Genomic DNA, 16,953 nt, shown 5'->3' with positions numbered 1-16,953 from the left:
GACTGCAAAAGTAGTAGTTTCATATAATATTTCCAAAACCATAATTTCATTGCAAAAGAAAACTTGTAACTTACAATCCACAGAAGTTACGTGTGAAGTTGAGCTTGGAATTTCTTCATGTTGTGTAATTGACGCATAGTTCTCTATGTGACTGCTGTACTCATTAATTCTAATAATTTGTAGCTCTAAATGTGCAGAATGAACTCATGTATGCAGTGTCTTTCTCCTTGAATTTCTCAGTAAGTCCCTGCAAGAGATACTGATTCATCAGACAAATGCCAATATCAGAGTCCAATATTTACGGACAAGTCAATCTTAGTTTTCACAATTCAAGTCGCTACAAGTGTTATATCAAAAATATATAATCAAAGTCTGGAGTCTACAGGTAATTCAATAATTCCCTACGAACTCAACAATTACTGTCTATAGCTAACTAGCCACAATATACACAGTGCGAAAGATAAAACAGATAAAAGAGTTTTAGTAATTATACTTGTGTATTAAACTGTTTGTGTGAACACCTGTAGAAATAAACCTGGAACAAATGAACATTTTCAAGAGCCATGGTGTTGAATAATTACAAATGCTCTTACTTGAATGAAATCAACTTTAGCATATCATTAAAGTTAAGAGAGATGTAGAGAACAGCGCAGAGAGTTGAGAGAGAACGAGCTAGAGAGGGAGATGAAGTGGTAGAGAATAGATAGAGAGGGATTGTAACTTATCCAAAATTTTAACCGGTCTGTCTGGAAAATTTGCCGCTTCTTCCAATTTTTGGCCCAAATTTTAGTCCGCCTATACAATTTAACTCTTCTTTTGTATTTTAATTTTCTTTTTTTTTAAAATGAATTATTTATTATAAATTATAATCAAATTATTTATTATGTAAAAACAATATCACTTTCTATAATTTATAAATTCAACCAATAAATTAATTTTATCAAATTAGTTATTTTTGAAATCAAATAATAGGATTATTTATGTTTTTATTAATTTAAAAGAAAAAATTTATATATTAGAAAAATATATATTTACTTTAATATTTAGAGTAATTGGCAGTTTGTAACCCACTTTATTTTCATTTGTTGCGATTTGGGTCTACATTATTTTCTCTATCAACTTACACCCCATTAAAATTAATTTCGCTTCTATTTGCACCCCATTGATGAATTTCCATCCAAGTTGACCGTTAACATTAACGGAATCGGGGGCATATTAGTAAATTACTAATTAAAACAGAAAAAAATAAGAGTATTTTGCACTTTGTAACCCATTTCTTTGGGCGTTTTTTCAATTCGGGTCTATATTATGTTTCCTTGCAAGTTGTACCTTTAACTTTGAATTTCGCTTTGTTTCTGCACCCCTAGACTGTTTTTAACTTTTATATCAAGGGTAAAATCGAAAATTTCTAGTTTCCAAGAACAAATCGCCGGATCCTTAGATTTCCCAATCCAAACCAATAAATAAATACATGAATCGATTATAAATAGGGCTGAGCAAATCGAACCGAAACCGAAAACTGAACCGAACCGTACTAATGCAGTTCAGTCCCGATTTTTCAGAAATTCGTTCTATTCAGTCCAGACCAAATATACCGAAATAAAATTTGGTTTGGTCTGATTCTTTAAAAAAATATTTCGGTCTGGACCGAATAGACCAAATCATAAATACTATAATTTTATATTATATATTTACATATATCTTAAAAATTATAATCGTAGTTTTTAATTTATAATTATACTCGTACACTCTTTTAACTCTACTTATCACCTTACTTTAATTATATTTTAGATTTCATATTTTTTGGTTTGAAATTTTTAATACAATTTTCTTTTTTATTTTTTAAATTCGGTCCGTTTGGTCCAAAATCGGACCGAATCGAATTATTTGGGTTCGGTCAGGTTCGGTCCATAATAAAATTTCGTCCGGTTCGGTCCAAGAAAAAAATGATAAAACTGGACCGAACCGATCGAATGCTCATCCCCATTTGCAAATAACAAACAAAAGCTATTTGTTTCATGAAAAATACTTGAAAATCAAACCTCCAATTCGAAATAAGAATCCTAGAATTGAGTTTAATTTTTTATTTTAGCGAATATGGATCGACCTATTAAATATTCGCTCCATTTATAATTAGATTTTTTTTATCGGATCGAATCCTGGATCGAATCTTTAATATGCCGATTCATATTCGCTAAAATAAAAATTAAACTCGATAATATTATTCTTATTTCGAATTGGGGATTTGATTTCTGGGCGTTTTTAATAAAATTTGATATTACAGATAACTTTTGCTTGTTAGTTGCAATGGATTTATATATTTATTTGTACTTCTGGATTGAGAAATCGAAGGATCCGGCGATTTGTTCTTGAAGACCATAAATTTCTGATTTTACTCCTAATATAAAAGTTAAAAACGGTCCAGGGATGTAAAACAAAGCGAAATTTAAAGTTAAGGGTGCAACTTGCAAGGAAACATAATATAGACCCGAATTGAAAAAACTCCCAAAGAAATGGGTTATAAAGTGCCAATTACTCTTATTTTATTCTGTTTTAATTAGTAATTTACTGAAATGCCCTCGCTTCCGTTAACGTTAACGGTTATATTGGATGGAAAGTCGTCATTGGGGTGCAAATAGAAGTGAAATTAATTTTTATGGGGTGCATGTTGACAGAGAAAATAATGTAGTCTCAAATCGCAAAAATGAAAATAAAAGTGGGTTACAAACTGCCAATTACTTTAATATTTAAAACAAAAAAAATATTAACTTATTTGATTAAAATTATATTTTTAAATTATTACTTAAATATATTATAAAGTTAATTAATTAAGACACAAATAATTAGATGTAAATTTAGTTTTTTTTTTATATGATAATATTTTATTGGTAAATACCCTATGATAAAATAATTTCACACATGTTGCATGGTGACACGCTTTCTATCTATAGTAACATGTTGAAAAGGCTATAGTAACATCAAATATGTAATGTTGCTGCAGACAAAGATAAACATAGCTAATGTAACATTAGTTTGTAACACTGATGATCAAACTATTGCGATAGGTCATCTATGGCGTAGTGTAGGCTTCAGTGCTTCAAAATTGATGGTGTGCATCGTTATATATAGTTTTATTGAACGATATTCTTTATGTATATTTGAAATAGTGAAATTAATCGTAGCTAGATTTAAATTATATTTTTTTGAAAGTAGGTTATATTTATAAATATAAATATAAATGATATATGTTTATAAATAAATTTTTGATACCTACATATATTTTTATAATTATTTTAATACTTTCTTGAAATTTTGATTTCGATATCTAGCACACGTTTAACAAGTTAGTATATGTAAAAGAAAGAAAAAAATAAGATAAAAAGATATAAATAATAATAAATGTAAATATATGTAAATATAATAATAATAATTTTATTATTATTATTATTATTAATTTATAAATTACTCAGTTTGTAAAATTTGACTGCCAAAATATATAATATGAATGATAAGAAGCTCCCAGATTTGTTTCATTCAGCTCCATTAAGGGGCAAAGTTTAATTAGGAATGATAAGATTTGCATATATATGAAACCCTAGCTCTGAATTAGTAGAATTTTGTTGTGCAGAGGAAGGAAGCCATGGAGTGCATACGCCTCGAAAGTTCCGATGGACATGTCTTTAAGATAGAGAGGAGGGCAGTTTCCCGGTCTCGGATGATTATGAAAAAACTTCAATTAAGGGGTCAGGATTACAATGTCGATAACAATTCCCCTATTGTGCTAGATAAAATTGACGGCGTGACCTTGAAAAAGGTCATCGAATTCTGCGATCGTCATTATGTACCCAATAGCAAAGAGACTGATGTCAATTCTCTCAACGCTTTTGATGCCGAATTTGTGAATGTCGATGAGACTACTTTCTTTAATCTCCTTCAAGTTTGTCTCTCCCTTCCTCTCTCTCTCTCTGGCTTCTATGATATGGCGGTTGAGCAATATTTAGATTCACATCTTAACTTAGACTTAATTCTTGTGTTTTTATTAGATTGTATGAAGATGATTTTGAAGTTTTTGTGACAGTCTATTCTTAAATAGTAAACCCTCTGGTTTTTAAATTGTTGCATTCTTTATTAGTTGTAGCAATGGTGCAACTGCATTACTGATTAGATATAAACCAGTACTGTAGCAAATGTCAGTCACTTGTTGCTTGTTCCTGCCAGTTTTTTGGTTTTTAGTAAAAATATAGGACATAAACTGGATTTAACGAGCAAACTGGTTAAGGTTGGCTATGTATATACATTGGATTTAGAGTTTACACTAGGGAATGTGCTGAGTTCTTAAAAAGGTTCTGATTGTGTTTAATGCGCTATTTTTTTGTCACTTTGTCTTGCTCAAATAATCGGAAATGTAGTATTGAAGTGGTGAACCACAAACAGGGATCAAGTAATAAACATAATGACATGTTTCAGTAGGTTACTTGCTGAGAATTTTTCGCTTGCTTTATTATTCATTTCTTCACAGTTACAAGCGAGATCGTCGTATCTCTAACTTGGCGCTTAAACAGAGGATCCATAATATTTAGTTATGTATTTTTCTTGAGGTTTTATTGGTAGGGGTAGTCAGGTTTTTGATCAATTACAATGGCTAGTGCAAGATACCATGAACCTATCTAGTTCAGATAAACTACGAATTGTTTTAGATTCTCCATGTGTGTAACCATTTGTAGGTACAGATTTTTTATTTACGTTTTATCTTTTGTGATTTCAGGCAGCATACTATCTCAAAATCAAGTCATTGATGGATCTGGTATGTGGAACATTGTCAAAGAAATTCAAGGGGAAGAACTATGAGGAGACCGGGGAGGTTTTAGAAAATTGGAAACAAAATGCTGACTAAATAAAATTATTAGAGGGAAGATAGTTGTATTCTGGAATCTGGATATAGTGTATAGCCTTGAATGTGGGAGAATTAAATCTTTATACTCGACTTGTTAACAGATAAACTAAAATTTGTCTGAATATTCTCAAGACGCTGCAATTCATGCTTTCATGCATTTATATATATAATTTTCGTATTTCCGTCTAAATATTTTATCGTGTTTAAATTTCCCAAGGCCTTAAGTTAGGGTTTTCAAACGGATTATTCGGATACGAATCTGTCTATATCCGTATCCGGATCCAAAAATTCGTATCCGAATCAGTATTCCTTTGATTAACTCGCAGTGTAGACAAGGGTGCGATGATAGCATTATAATTGAAGCTCAAATTCTTCTGATGTGTTAAAATATTATATTGTAGCAGCAGTCTAATTAAAACACAAAGCTTATGATATCAATGTCAGTAGATGTAGAAATCTGGGGAATAATACATAGACTCGACACAACCAACATGCTTTTTTTCTTATTTTTCTGCTTTGTGTTCTTCGATTATCTTTAAAATAGTAAGCCTGATAATGCTTTAAATCTGGTAGATACAGTAAATGACACGCCAAATCTAAAATATTTTAAATGCATGAGATCAAGTTTACTTAAAGCAATGACTTCGAAAAGCTTAGGAATTTATGGACTAAAGCAAATGACAGGCGCTGCCGGATGCCTCTTTGGTTTTTGCAGACCTGCAGCTGAGATTAGCTTTTTTTTTATTTACACTTAATTACTTTAGGAAATATAATCAAACCCTACTAAAAGGATGGTATCTCAAAACAGTAAACCGTTTTTGTACTCAAACTAATTTATGTGAGTACATATTTAATTTATGTGAATTATTTAGGAGTATAAGTTAATTAGAAATGACTCATTTATAATATATAAAATTAAGATATAACTGTATTCTTATGAGCACGGTTGGATAGCTCAATTGGTTAAGAGTTTATCCTCTGTCGTCCCAGTTCGATCCTCGCTCACCCCGACAATTTATGAGAACAGATACTCATTTGTAAGGATATAAGCCATATTTGTCAAAAAAAAACTATATTCTTATATATTATTGACTTAAGAGAGTTAATGTGATATGGTCGTCCGGGATAAAATTGTTATTTTATAAAATCACATTATTAAGGGAAGAGCTTATAAATCCCATTATTAACGGAAGAGCTCAAGGTTTGAATACTGACGAGTACAAACATTAATTCAATTTAAAAGTTAAAAGAAAAATAATATGATCTAATAAATGTTAAAAGGTAAAGATTTTAAAAATTAATAAAATGAAAAAATAATTTTACATAGAATAAAATATATTTATAAAAGCTAATTTAACCCAATTAAGAATATTAATGTTTTGGGGTCGGTGCGCAATATACCCTAGCGTTTCAACTAAAATTTTGTTGTTGTCTGTCTGAATTTTCTTTTGTTTTCTGGAAACTTAACATGGCTGACAACCAATTGCAGTTTCCTGAGGCTGTTGTCGAAACTTCCAAGACTGTCGGAACTAAAGTTAGGGATGTGGATGATCATGTTTGCATCGAAAATTGTACCCGCAAGGTATTCTTAATTACGATCTCTGTTTCTAGGATATTTGTTTAGTATGTGTAGTACGTAATCTTTGTTCATATCTCTCCTTAATATGATTTTTTAGGGTTTGTTCACTGCTTGCTTTATTATTGTGTTGTGGTTATCCGTCGTTTTATTATAGTTTCTTATGGAAGTTTTCTGTTCCAGTCGACAGACGTTTAATTTCTTATTGAATGATATTGTAATTACTTTATATTTTTTTGTTGTTGGTTCTGGTGTTGGTGTTGTGTTAATCTTCATGAAACCCAAATCAAGTATACATGTTTTTAAGTTTGTGTTATACTTATCATTATCTTCATGAAATCACTAAATTTGTGTATCTTGTGTTTTTTCATTGCCTTTAAGATTGATTAATAGACATCTCATTGGCTGACAATTTTTATGTTCTAAGGAATTGGTTGGAATCCCCGTATTGGAGGTATATTCGATAACATATTTTGGCTGTGCTCCACTGGAGGCGGAAGACCAGATTGGTTCAATCTCTCTGACGACTAACAACAGGCATTATCACTTATATTTTGAGGCTAAGTTGGACCCAAGTAAGACATCAATTAAATACGGGGATCAGCTTCCTGTATGGAACGGAGGACCAATCTGCTCCTTTACAGACCTTGAACTAAAGTTCGATCTTCTTCCTGGTCGATACAAGGATCGTAAAGAGGTAGTTGTCCCTTTTGAAAAGGATAAGGATTGGTTGGCGAAACCTAGTATGAAGTCTGAAGATGGCTACATGAGGGATATCTCTGTTCTATTTGGTTGTTTCTCCAATGCCACGATAGCAAATATAAAGGTTATGTTATCGCAACATATCCTTTCTGAAGCAGAAACCGATGTCTATGGCGTTGTTTTGGCTGCAAACAGCAAATTTGACCATCCCTCCTCTACGAGTCATCTCTTTTCCAAGAATCTCGCTAGCAAAGTACAAGTGGAATACAACGGTCTGATTCCGTTGTCCAAATCACGTGTAGGTGTGCCATTGGACTCTCGGCTTTACGTTGACATCTCCCTTTTTTATAATGGTTTACATTATAAAGGCAGTGCTGACTTTACTCCCGGAGAAAAATCAAAAGTAGTTGATAATCAGATCCTAGTAAAAATCACTTGGAATTGTAATGAAGACTCGTATTCCACGGATGAAGACTCAAATTTCACAGATGAAGACTCAGATTTCACGGATGAAGAGTTAGATTTATACTGAATAATGCACGTGCTTGAAATCTAACTCTTCATCCGTGAAATCTGAGGGTAAAATTATACAGGAAATTTTGCAGCCGGTCACTTGAAGCACCTTACAACAGGATGCAAAAACATCACAATTAATTTGTTTCTCTTATTTCGACTGAATTTCAAGTTCATTCATTGTCCAAATATATATTAAAAAATTGTAATATTTTAAGACAGGAAAGATGTTTTTGCGACTTAAAAAGAATGTTGTGGGTGGCCACAAATGAAATTATAATTTCAGTTATATTTGATGTGTACTCTGGCTTCTAAGACGTGGCGGTTGAGGCTATATCTAGATTCTCATTTTCAGAACTTAGTCTTAATTCTTGTGATTTTTAATTAGATAATATGAAGATGATTTTGAGGTTTTTGTGACAGTCTATTCCATAATAGTCTACTCTTTGTTTTTTAGTTGTTGCAGTCTTTATTGGTTGCAGCTGAACTGATTAGATATACCAGTGTAGGTGTTAACCACAATAACTAGACAATAGCAAATGTTGTCGCTTGTTCCTGCCAGTATTTGAATTTTAGTAAAGATATTGGACGTAAACTGGATTAAACGAGCAAATATATGCTCCAAGTGACAACATATGTTTTGAGTAAGATGTTTATACATATATATGTTTGAGTAGGTTACTTGCTGAGCATTTTTTGCTCGCTTTAGTATTCTTTTCTTCACAGATACAGCTGAGATCGGATCTTATCTCTAATTTGGTGCTAAAACATCCATAATATGTAGTTATGTATTTGCCTTGATGTTTGGGAGGGCTAGTCAGGGTTTTGATCGACAATGGCTAGTGCAAGATACCACATGAAATTATCTAGTTCAGATATACTACGAATTTTGTATACCTATTTTCATAAATTGCGGTTTGCACCCCCCTCTTGAAATCCGCTTCAACATGCACCCTTTTTACCCAATTTTTTAGCTCAAATTGCTGTCTCCGATAATATATCTCATCTGTATTCTTCAATAATAGATTATATATGTTGTTGAAGACAATAATTTGGGCAAAAAAATTGACAAAATTTGGCAAAAAGGGTGCAACTTGAAGCGGATTTCAAAGTAGGGGATGCAAACTGCAATTTATGAAAATATGTATACAAAATTGATTTTTGGCCAAATATAAGGATGCAAAATGCAATTCTCTCATATTCTCAAGACGCTGCAATTCATGCTTTCATGCATTTATATATATTTTTGTATTTTTGTTTAAATATCTGCATTTTATCGTGTTTATATTTCCCAAGGCCTAAAGTCATGATGCTGCATTTGGAGCGCTAGAATTACTTCACTTTATCTGCTATTGAAATCAGCATCTCTTTTCTGATTTGGTAATGTGAACAAACATATTAGTAGACTAGGGTGCACTGATAGCATTATAAGTGAAGCTCAAAGTCTTCGGATGTTCAAATCTGGTAGATACAGTAAATTGACACGCCAAATCTTAAATATTTTAAATGCATGAATTCAGGTTTACTTAAAACGATGACTTTAAAAGCTTAACAATTTATGGTCTGAAGTAAATGACAGCCCAGGCGGCTGCTAGATGCATCTTGGTTTTTGCAGAGTTGCAGTTGATAAATTTTGTTGGCAATCTACCCTCAAAGTGTATGAAGTTGTCAATGAAGGTAGAATATTTGTTTCTTTGTATTGCCATTCTTCTAGCTCTCCCAGTAGTATCTCTCCTGCAAACTGCAGATGCCATTTCTGCGAACCGTTACGATCACAAATGTATCTTTCAGGCGTTTTCAACAAAATGGTAGATTGTCATACGCTGGACTCAAACTTGAACAATAGTGGCGTTAAACCTCTAGCTAATTTGATATTCCTTTTTTCTCTAGCTATTCTCTAACTTCTGTTTTATTAAAATAGATGGTATGCTTGATTTGAAAATAAAGTTATTTAAACAACAATTGTTAAGCATAAATATCAAAAAAAATAACAATTGCTAAGCATTACAAGTTGCAAAGAAAAAAGAAATGCACAATGATCACCACCAACTTTAAAAAACTCAAATTTAAAACAGAGTTTTTAACTGTGTTGGGAGTTGACATTTATAAAAAGACAAACGCAAATGTAAATAATTATTGTAAACTGAGCACGTCCGGGAACGACTGCAAGCCAATTCTATCATAATCTAAGATACCGGAACATCTATCATATTTCTTGCCAATTCATACCTATGACGACTAATGACATTATGAATTGTGCATCCTGCCTCCATCCTTACATCAAAGTCACCCTCTTCAAGGAGTTTAAAGAGAGCATCCATCAGGCCGTAGATGTACAAATCCTGTTAATTCGAGTTATAATGGTATAGTTAAGAGCAGAGCAAATGAAATACAATTAATACTAAAATGAATTTAAACAATAAAGTAAATTCCTTAATACTAAAACCAACTTTTATGAATGTTCCGCTTTCAGCAGCTATAATCGAAATTATTTGACAAGCTTCCTTCTCAAACTTTTTAGGCTTGCACAATACCAAGCTCCACCCAAGGTATTGTAGAAACTTGTAGTTTTTAGTCAAGGTCTGCAAGAAAGAACTCATGAACATGCATGTTTTGTAAGGATCACCTTTAAATCATCTTTCAAGCCATAAACTAGTAATACATACGCTAGATATAGTAATAAGACACCATTTTTAACTCCAACTGAAGTCTATACAGTGACTACCTTGTTCATAGTTCTACAAAGTTAGTTGTCATTAGTAAGTTCAAATCTTTGAAAACAGTGTATTTGTACATTAGCTATCTTAAGTTACACGTAAAACAAACCTAAACAAGCCATTCACAGATTGCAGACAACATTCTTCACTGAAGAAGAACCAACATGCTTTAGATTATCAGTTATCCTTCCTCAACTGTTCGACTATGAGGATTTGAAATGTGCTTCTGGGTGAAGCACATTTTTCATCGAAGGGCTCAAACCAGGTCTAGGTCTAATTATACAAGGATCATATCGAAATTTTAAGTTATACAATCTTCCAGAAGTTGGCTGAATATAACAATATCTAGGTTTGTTGTAACTTAAGTTCAAAATGTATACACAACAGTTTGCGAAACTATTAAAAAATCACAAACCAGCTCTGCATTTTTTTGGATATCACAACAAAAGGCTCAAATGTATTTGTTCTTATAAAACAGCCCTATAGTTTCTCAATTTGCTGGTAGAAACGTCCTTATATATTGAACTTCAAATTTAAAGCTCCAAAACTTTCTATAATTGTTTCTTTTTAAAAATTTCGCAGGTTTAGATAAAATATAACATAAGAGCATACCTTGCGAGAATTTTTCGATTTCACAATACATGCAGCTACTCTAAGTGCAAAATAGGCGACCACATCACTATTGTCCCTGAAACATCAGAGCAACATATCACGATTAGAAATCAGATATCAACTAAATATTGCAGGAAAGATACAACCATAAAAAAGGACACATAATCCACTTACCAGATTAAGTCAATTATATTGTTTAAGATATTTCCTTCATTTACCCACCGGTCAACTGCAATATACGAAAGTATGTAGCATGCTCTCACTATACAGCGACGATTAGGCGACTCCCTAAATATCGCGTCCAAAATGGTTACAACTGCCCCTACCTGCCAACAATTGAATTGTTAAAAATACATAAAAAGTTGTATGTTGCTGTACAGGGAAAGGGAGTTAGAAAAGTGGACAAGATAAAGAACCTTGTCATTTGGAACTGGAACTTGACGAACAACTACCACCATAAACTTTGCCAAGTTCTGGATCCTCTTATGAGAAGGAACAATAGGTTCAATGATTGCAACCGCACCTTCCAAAGCACCATTTTCAATGATAAAACTTGCATAATCGGCGGAAAAATAGGCAAAGTGTGTCAATGTCCTCAAAACCTAAATTGATATAAAGTATATATTTATGGTTAGACATTCATTCAGGTTAATCAAAATTAGTAAACTAAGTGGCTGAGTGAAGATTACAGGAATGGATATCGTGTCACAGTCATCAGAAATGAGCTTCACAAGGACTTCAATTGCCTTTTCTTTTAAACCAACACTGCATTCATCAAAATTTGCAAATCCCAAAATGCAAGCAGCCGATCCCTGAAATAAAAGTCCAAAGGACACGAACCCATAAAATTAAAAAGAATCTTATTAAAGTTTTGATTGTACACCGATGCATTTATCAAGACATCAAACCTTGGTGAATTCATTGACTTTATCATCAATCAGGATTTGACCAAGGAGCTCAAAAACCAAAGAATTTAGACCAGCAACTAGTTTTGAGTCTGTTCGTCAAATGTTAATCAACACATAATTATAATTAAATTAAATTAATTATCAAAATAAATAGAAAAAAATCAGTCTTCTATACCTCCAATAATCATTTCTTTTATATCTTCTATAGCATCATTTGATAAGTGGGGGGACTCCATCAATTTTTTAACATGATCATCGAGAATTTTTGTCTAAAATTTAGTACACAAACAAACATATAAGAAATCGTAACGTACAATATTTAATATCCTTTCACTAAATAATATTATATAACGTGAAAATTCAATGAAATTGAATGAAATTTCTCTACTTACATATATAAGTTCTTTAGTGTTCTATATTATGCAAGTATATACACCTTCCAGCAGGTGATCCCTCAAAATTCAGGGAGCTAGTATGAAGTTTAATTACATACCTTTCTTTCAAAATTGACCGCGATAATATGGTCATCCCACGAACTTAACGCCTTTTCTTTATATTTTATTACAATATTCATCAATTCTTCTTCTTGTTCGCAATCAAAAAGGCTTTTGCATTCACAATTGTGGCTAAGAAACGAAGCTTCCCACTTACCAACACGAACACCCTAAACACAACAGCAAAGTATAATTACAATAAAAGTTTCAATATTAACCAAGACAAAATTAAACCCTTAATCCAATAGACATGAAAATTTATCAGCCGGTAACAGAAACAGAAAACAACTGATAATCACAACAATACTAACAAAGCAAGCAGTGAACAAAAACCCTAAAGAGATGAGATCATATAAAGAATTAAAGATTGTAGTTGAAGAATACCCCGTTGGGATAATCAGTAACATTATGCTCGAGAGTCTCTTTCACGTCACTTGTTTTCTGTACCATGTTCAGACAGATAATATATAATTTGATGATGGATCGGTGGAACAGATGGAGATAATTGAGAGCGGAGGGATTTATATATACAGGGTTCCTACTTAATATATGCTGCCCCTCCTAAAGTACATATATTAAAAATATTACAATCAATCGTAGGTAATTAATTAGTTCTGTTTGCCAACAAGAACTGCAGCAAGATTTTGGACGACAATTCAACTCAGTAACTCATGGAACTAGACAATCGATATCGTAGGGATTAATTTATTGATTTTGGATTAAAATACTGATTATTTAAAATTTATTGATCAATCTCTAAGAATTTTTTTTAATGGAATTAGTTATAATAATTGACTATATTTTCAAAAATAATACGTTATCATTATTTAAAGTTGTTATACATCAAATATTTTATTTTGATATGATAACTAGGGTACCTGTCACATGATTTTTGTCAAAAAATATGTCCAAATGACATGCCATTTATCGATTATATATATAATAAAATTTAAAGTATAATAATTATACTAATATATAGTGTACTTGAATATAAAATCAAGTTGATATTAACAACCAATTATTACCATAATACTCATTTATATTAGTAACTTTTTAGATATTCAAATATATGTAAATACTTTAGAATTATATTTGTTATGTCTGAATATTGCTAATAGAAAAATAATTATTAAAAATAAAGTATGTCAAATCCTGAAAAGACATGGCTGATTAATTGACGCATGACATGGTCATTTTGGCATACTCGTGCCCCATTGACATACATAACGTGACATTTGACTAAGATTCAATAAATATGGCCAATATCAAAAAAATTGGCTAAATTTTAATTAAGAGGAATGCACGTCCCATTGGAGTGCATGCATACTTGTTTTTACAAAATCTCTACAAGTTCTATTTCTAGTATTCCTCTTATATTTTTAGCTAAGGGTTTTTTATAGCATTAGAGTTGGGAGATGTTCTTTAACTGATATCATGTTGATGTTATTAATTCTTCAAGGAGGTCTCATGATTAATGAATCATGTCCATGCTCTCTCTAGGTACACTACAAGGAAAACAAGCTTCAACAACGGTTTATGTCCGTTGTATGATACCCTATTTTTCCGTTGACTATTGAGCCGCCGTCTGTTAGTTGGATCAGACAACGGCTAAAAAACATTGTCTGAGATTATACAGACAATGATTATGGATTAAGCCCGTTGTATTACATCCAGAAAAGACAACGTTTTTTGCTTGTTTTCGTCGTAACAAGCGACATTACTCAAGGGTTCTCACAAACTCAGAAAACCGTTGTGTAAGGTATAACATTAAAACCAATCCTACAACACTTATTGTTGTATAAACGTTGTTGTGTATTCAGATAGACAACAAAAATGAAATTGAGCTCGTAGAACTCTTGTAATAAATTTCTACACACAACAGTTTTGGATTTTAATGTATGGCATGATCAGATATATACAACTGTTTATTTGTCCAAATGTATTGCATGAATACCTTTGATACAATATCTTAATATTATATAGACAATGGTTTACTAGTGTTGTGAGAGTTAATTTTGCACCGAAGTTTTGTGTTCGAAAGCATTGTTTTAGTATTAAAGACATGATATTTTAATGAAGCTTGGTTCTTAAAAGCGTTGTCTTACACAAAATATAACAAGTAATCAAATGAAATTAACTTTGCAAATCTAAAAAAAAGTTCTAAAGTTAATCCGTGATCGGAAATCACAACAACATAGTTATACAAAAGCTAAAAGCATATTGATATCACTGCTTTCATGAGTGTAAGATTTCTACTACAAATTAAAGAAAATATAGTCTACAAGGATTTGATGTTGGCTACTCAGAGCTCACTTGGCCTTTTCAGCTTCTCTTCACGTCTTCCGCAAGAGCTATGTTGTCCTTGCAATATCATTACAGCATGTGATAGGCAATTTCCCAATCTGGAAAAAATAAACAATCTTCAAAATAAATCGACAACCACTCTTAAGTTAATATTCTTTTCCTTCCTACATTATAAGAAAAACAAAGAACTGGATCTCTTAATATAAAGTGAAATCAAACCAAGACATAATAGAAAATAAATAAATGCCCATAGTGTCACCTGGCTCACTTCCATGAAGAGACTGTCAATGTCCTGCTTTCTAAAGATACCACCTTTCCTTGCAGTTGATCTTGGTGAAGATTGGGAGGTCCTGCTTGTAACATCTTCATCTTTTCCTCTTTTGTCAACCTCCTTTTTCAAATCATCTATCCCGACAATCTGTAGAGAAAGTCGAAGTACACATAAAATTCACTTAAAATAAGATTGACAAACTACATGCTAGATTCTCAAAATTTCCAAATAAAAGGAGGCCACAAACATATACAAAAGGCAATTTGTAAACCAGGGCACATAGATTTGTAAAGTAATCCATAATTATGCTTCTTTTTTCGTAAATAGTTCAGCTGCTTTGTAGCTAGCTGATTACCTAAAAATAGTTTCAAAAACCCTTAAACACGGCTCTACAAACTGTTTTCTGGAAACTAGCAATGGTTGCTATAATTTCTCGTAACTGTTAGCATAGAAGTCATTAGTTCAGTCACTAACCAAACAGCAGTCTAGTCAGTGATTGAATGCAGTTTGAGTCCAATGTCTAGTTCTTGATATCTTGGTTAATCTATGCATGTATATAAAACAAAATGATTCACGCTTACTTACCTTCATAATGTAATCCACAACTAGACCTGTTCTCTGGTCTCCCAATGCAATTGACTAGAAGAAATAATACAGTGGTGTCACCGTGTCAGAGAAACCGTATATACTTAAACAAGAAACTACAGAAATAATACAGTGGTGTCACCATTCACTGATTCTCCGTTTCATAACCGCCTGAAAATTTAACCAAAAATCAAAGGGTGACCACAAATATTTTGGTAATGTGGAAATTTAATTAAAAGGTAAATGAATAACTTACAATCTCTTCAACAATCTCTTTAACTTTAGGATCCTTATAATTTCCATCTTTATCCTGTCACGCACGAACCCAGGTAGCTGACCGATCTATCTCCATTTGAGGATTGCTTTGCGACTCCATGAATAACCATGTTCGAGATATCAAAATTAAGAAACATCAACCCGTTTGAATATGACTCTTGTAAAAAATCAAAGAGTGTATATTACTAACCATTTCTTGTTCAAGGTTAGCATAACCCTTGCAAGAGATGCAGTGAGGGTATTCATTCAGCTCCCTTCTTTTTTCTGCGTAGTGTGGATCTTTTTTTTCACATAACAGATAGTTAAAAAATTAGCAACAAAGCCTAATGTAACTTGTAAGAACTTTAAAAACAAATAAAGTCAAAAACTCACAATAAACTCAATAGAGAGATGATCAGAAATAAACATATCCCAATGTGCTTTCTCTATATATGAGTAGTCAGCTGGAGGAGACTCCAACAACTCAAGTTGATCCCGGTAAGGAAGGATGTATTCAGTTGTTAATCGACTTTTAAACTCCCTCCACTTCTGGCACACTGACTTCAACACCATCTTCCTTGCTGTTAGCGGCACATCAAATGCCATCTACATTCTTAAGAATTGTTACTTAAGTGCAAGTTAGGTGGTAGGCAACAATGTGTACTTAAGTACTAGTAAGGGCAATTAATGTTACCTGCACACAATCCTATATTTTATTCTTTCTTTCTTTTGAAATACGTATCCATGAATCATACCATACTGCGACTTTAGTTCTTGCAAGAACTCCGATGTAAGACTGCATTTCGGAGTTGCAATTCTATTCGATTTTTATTATAAAATCATACAAGATAAATTTAAAATTTTTTGAATAATTTTTTATATGATTACAATCGATATATCTCAATACAGTTGGATCTTCGAAAATATCATTTAAAAAAATTACCATGTTGATAGTAAATATCTCAATAATTTTTTCTTATGAATAAAATCGATATATCTTAACATCCGTACGGTTGGATCGTCGAAAAATCATTTTAAAAAATTAATCCTGTAAATCGGGAACGAGTCTCGTTGTCGAGAGGGGTACTTTTACTAGATTTTTCTAATCTTAACATGCAAAAT

The 16,953-nt window shown here is 32.2% G+C and overlaps 3 protein-coding genes across 4 annotated transcripts; 2 read left to right on the top strand and 1 right to left on the bottom strand.

Annotated features, from left to right (window-relative positions):
• Positions 1–3,537: 3,537 nt before the first annotated feature.
• Positions 3,538–5,055, top strand: LOC141668767 (SKP1-like protein 9). The gene is made up of 2 exons (XM_074475774.1): positions 3,538–3,937; positions 4,766–5,055. Exons 1-2 carry the CDS (start codon positions 3,641–3,643, stop codon positions 4,892–4,894), a joined length of 426 nt encoding a protein of 141 aa, XP_074331875.1. The 5' UTR covers positions 3,538–3,640; the 3' UTR covers positions 4,895–5,055.
• Positions 5,056–6,334: 1,279 nt separating this feature from the next.
• On the top strand, positions 6,335–7,778 carry LOC141663658 (uncharacterized). The gene is made up of 2 exons (XM_074469448.1): positions 6,335–6,476; positions 6,898–7,778. Exons 1-2 carry the CDS (start codon positions 6,363–6,365, stop codon positions 7,702–7,704), a joined length of 921 nt encoding a protein of 306 aa, XP_074325549.1. The 5' UTR covers positions 6,335–6,362; the 3' UTR covers positions 7,705–7,778.
• A 1,933-nt stretch (positions 7,779–9,711) lies between these two features.
• Positions 9,712–13,075, bottom strand: LOC141668249 (uncharacterized). 2 transcript variants are annotated; one of them, XM_074475035.1, is made up of 10 exons: positions 12,801–13,075; positions 12,416–12,586; positions 12,098–12,191; positions 11,923–12,011; positions 11,704–11,826; positions 11,431–11,616; positions 11,189–11,340; positions 11,015–11,090; positions 10,136–10,267; positions 9,712–10,027 (listed from the first exon to the last, which is right to left on the bottom strand). In XM_074475035.1, the coding sequence occupies exons 1-10, from the start codon at positions 12,864–12,866 to the stop codon at positions 9,872–9,874; spliced, it is 1,245 nt and encodes a 414-aa protein (XP_074331136.1). In that variant the 5' UTR covers positions 12,867–13,075; the 3' UTR covers positions 9,712–9,871. The 2 variants fall into 2 exon arrangements, with proteins under 2 accessions (XP_074331136.1, XP_074331137.1); XM_074475036.1 differs by lacking the exon at positions 10,136–10,267.
• Positions 13,076–16,953: the final 3,878 nt, after the last annotated feature.

The sequence above is a fragment of the Apium graveolens genome, chromosome 6, assembly GCF_009905375.1.
Source record: "Apium graveolens cultivar Ventura chromosome 6, ASM990537v1, whole genome shotgun sequence".
Taxonomy (NCBI): domain Eukaryota; kingdom Viridiplantae; phylum Streptophyta; class Magnoliopsida; order Apiales; family Apiaceae; genus Apium; species Apium graveolens.
Note: the sequence above shows the minus strand (reverse complement) of the source record. Positions and strands in the feature narration are given on the sequence as shown.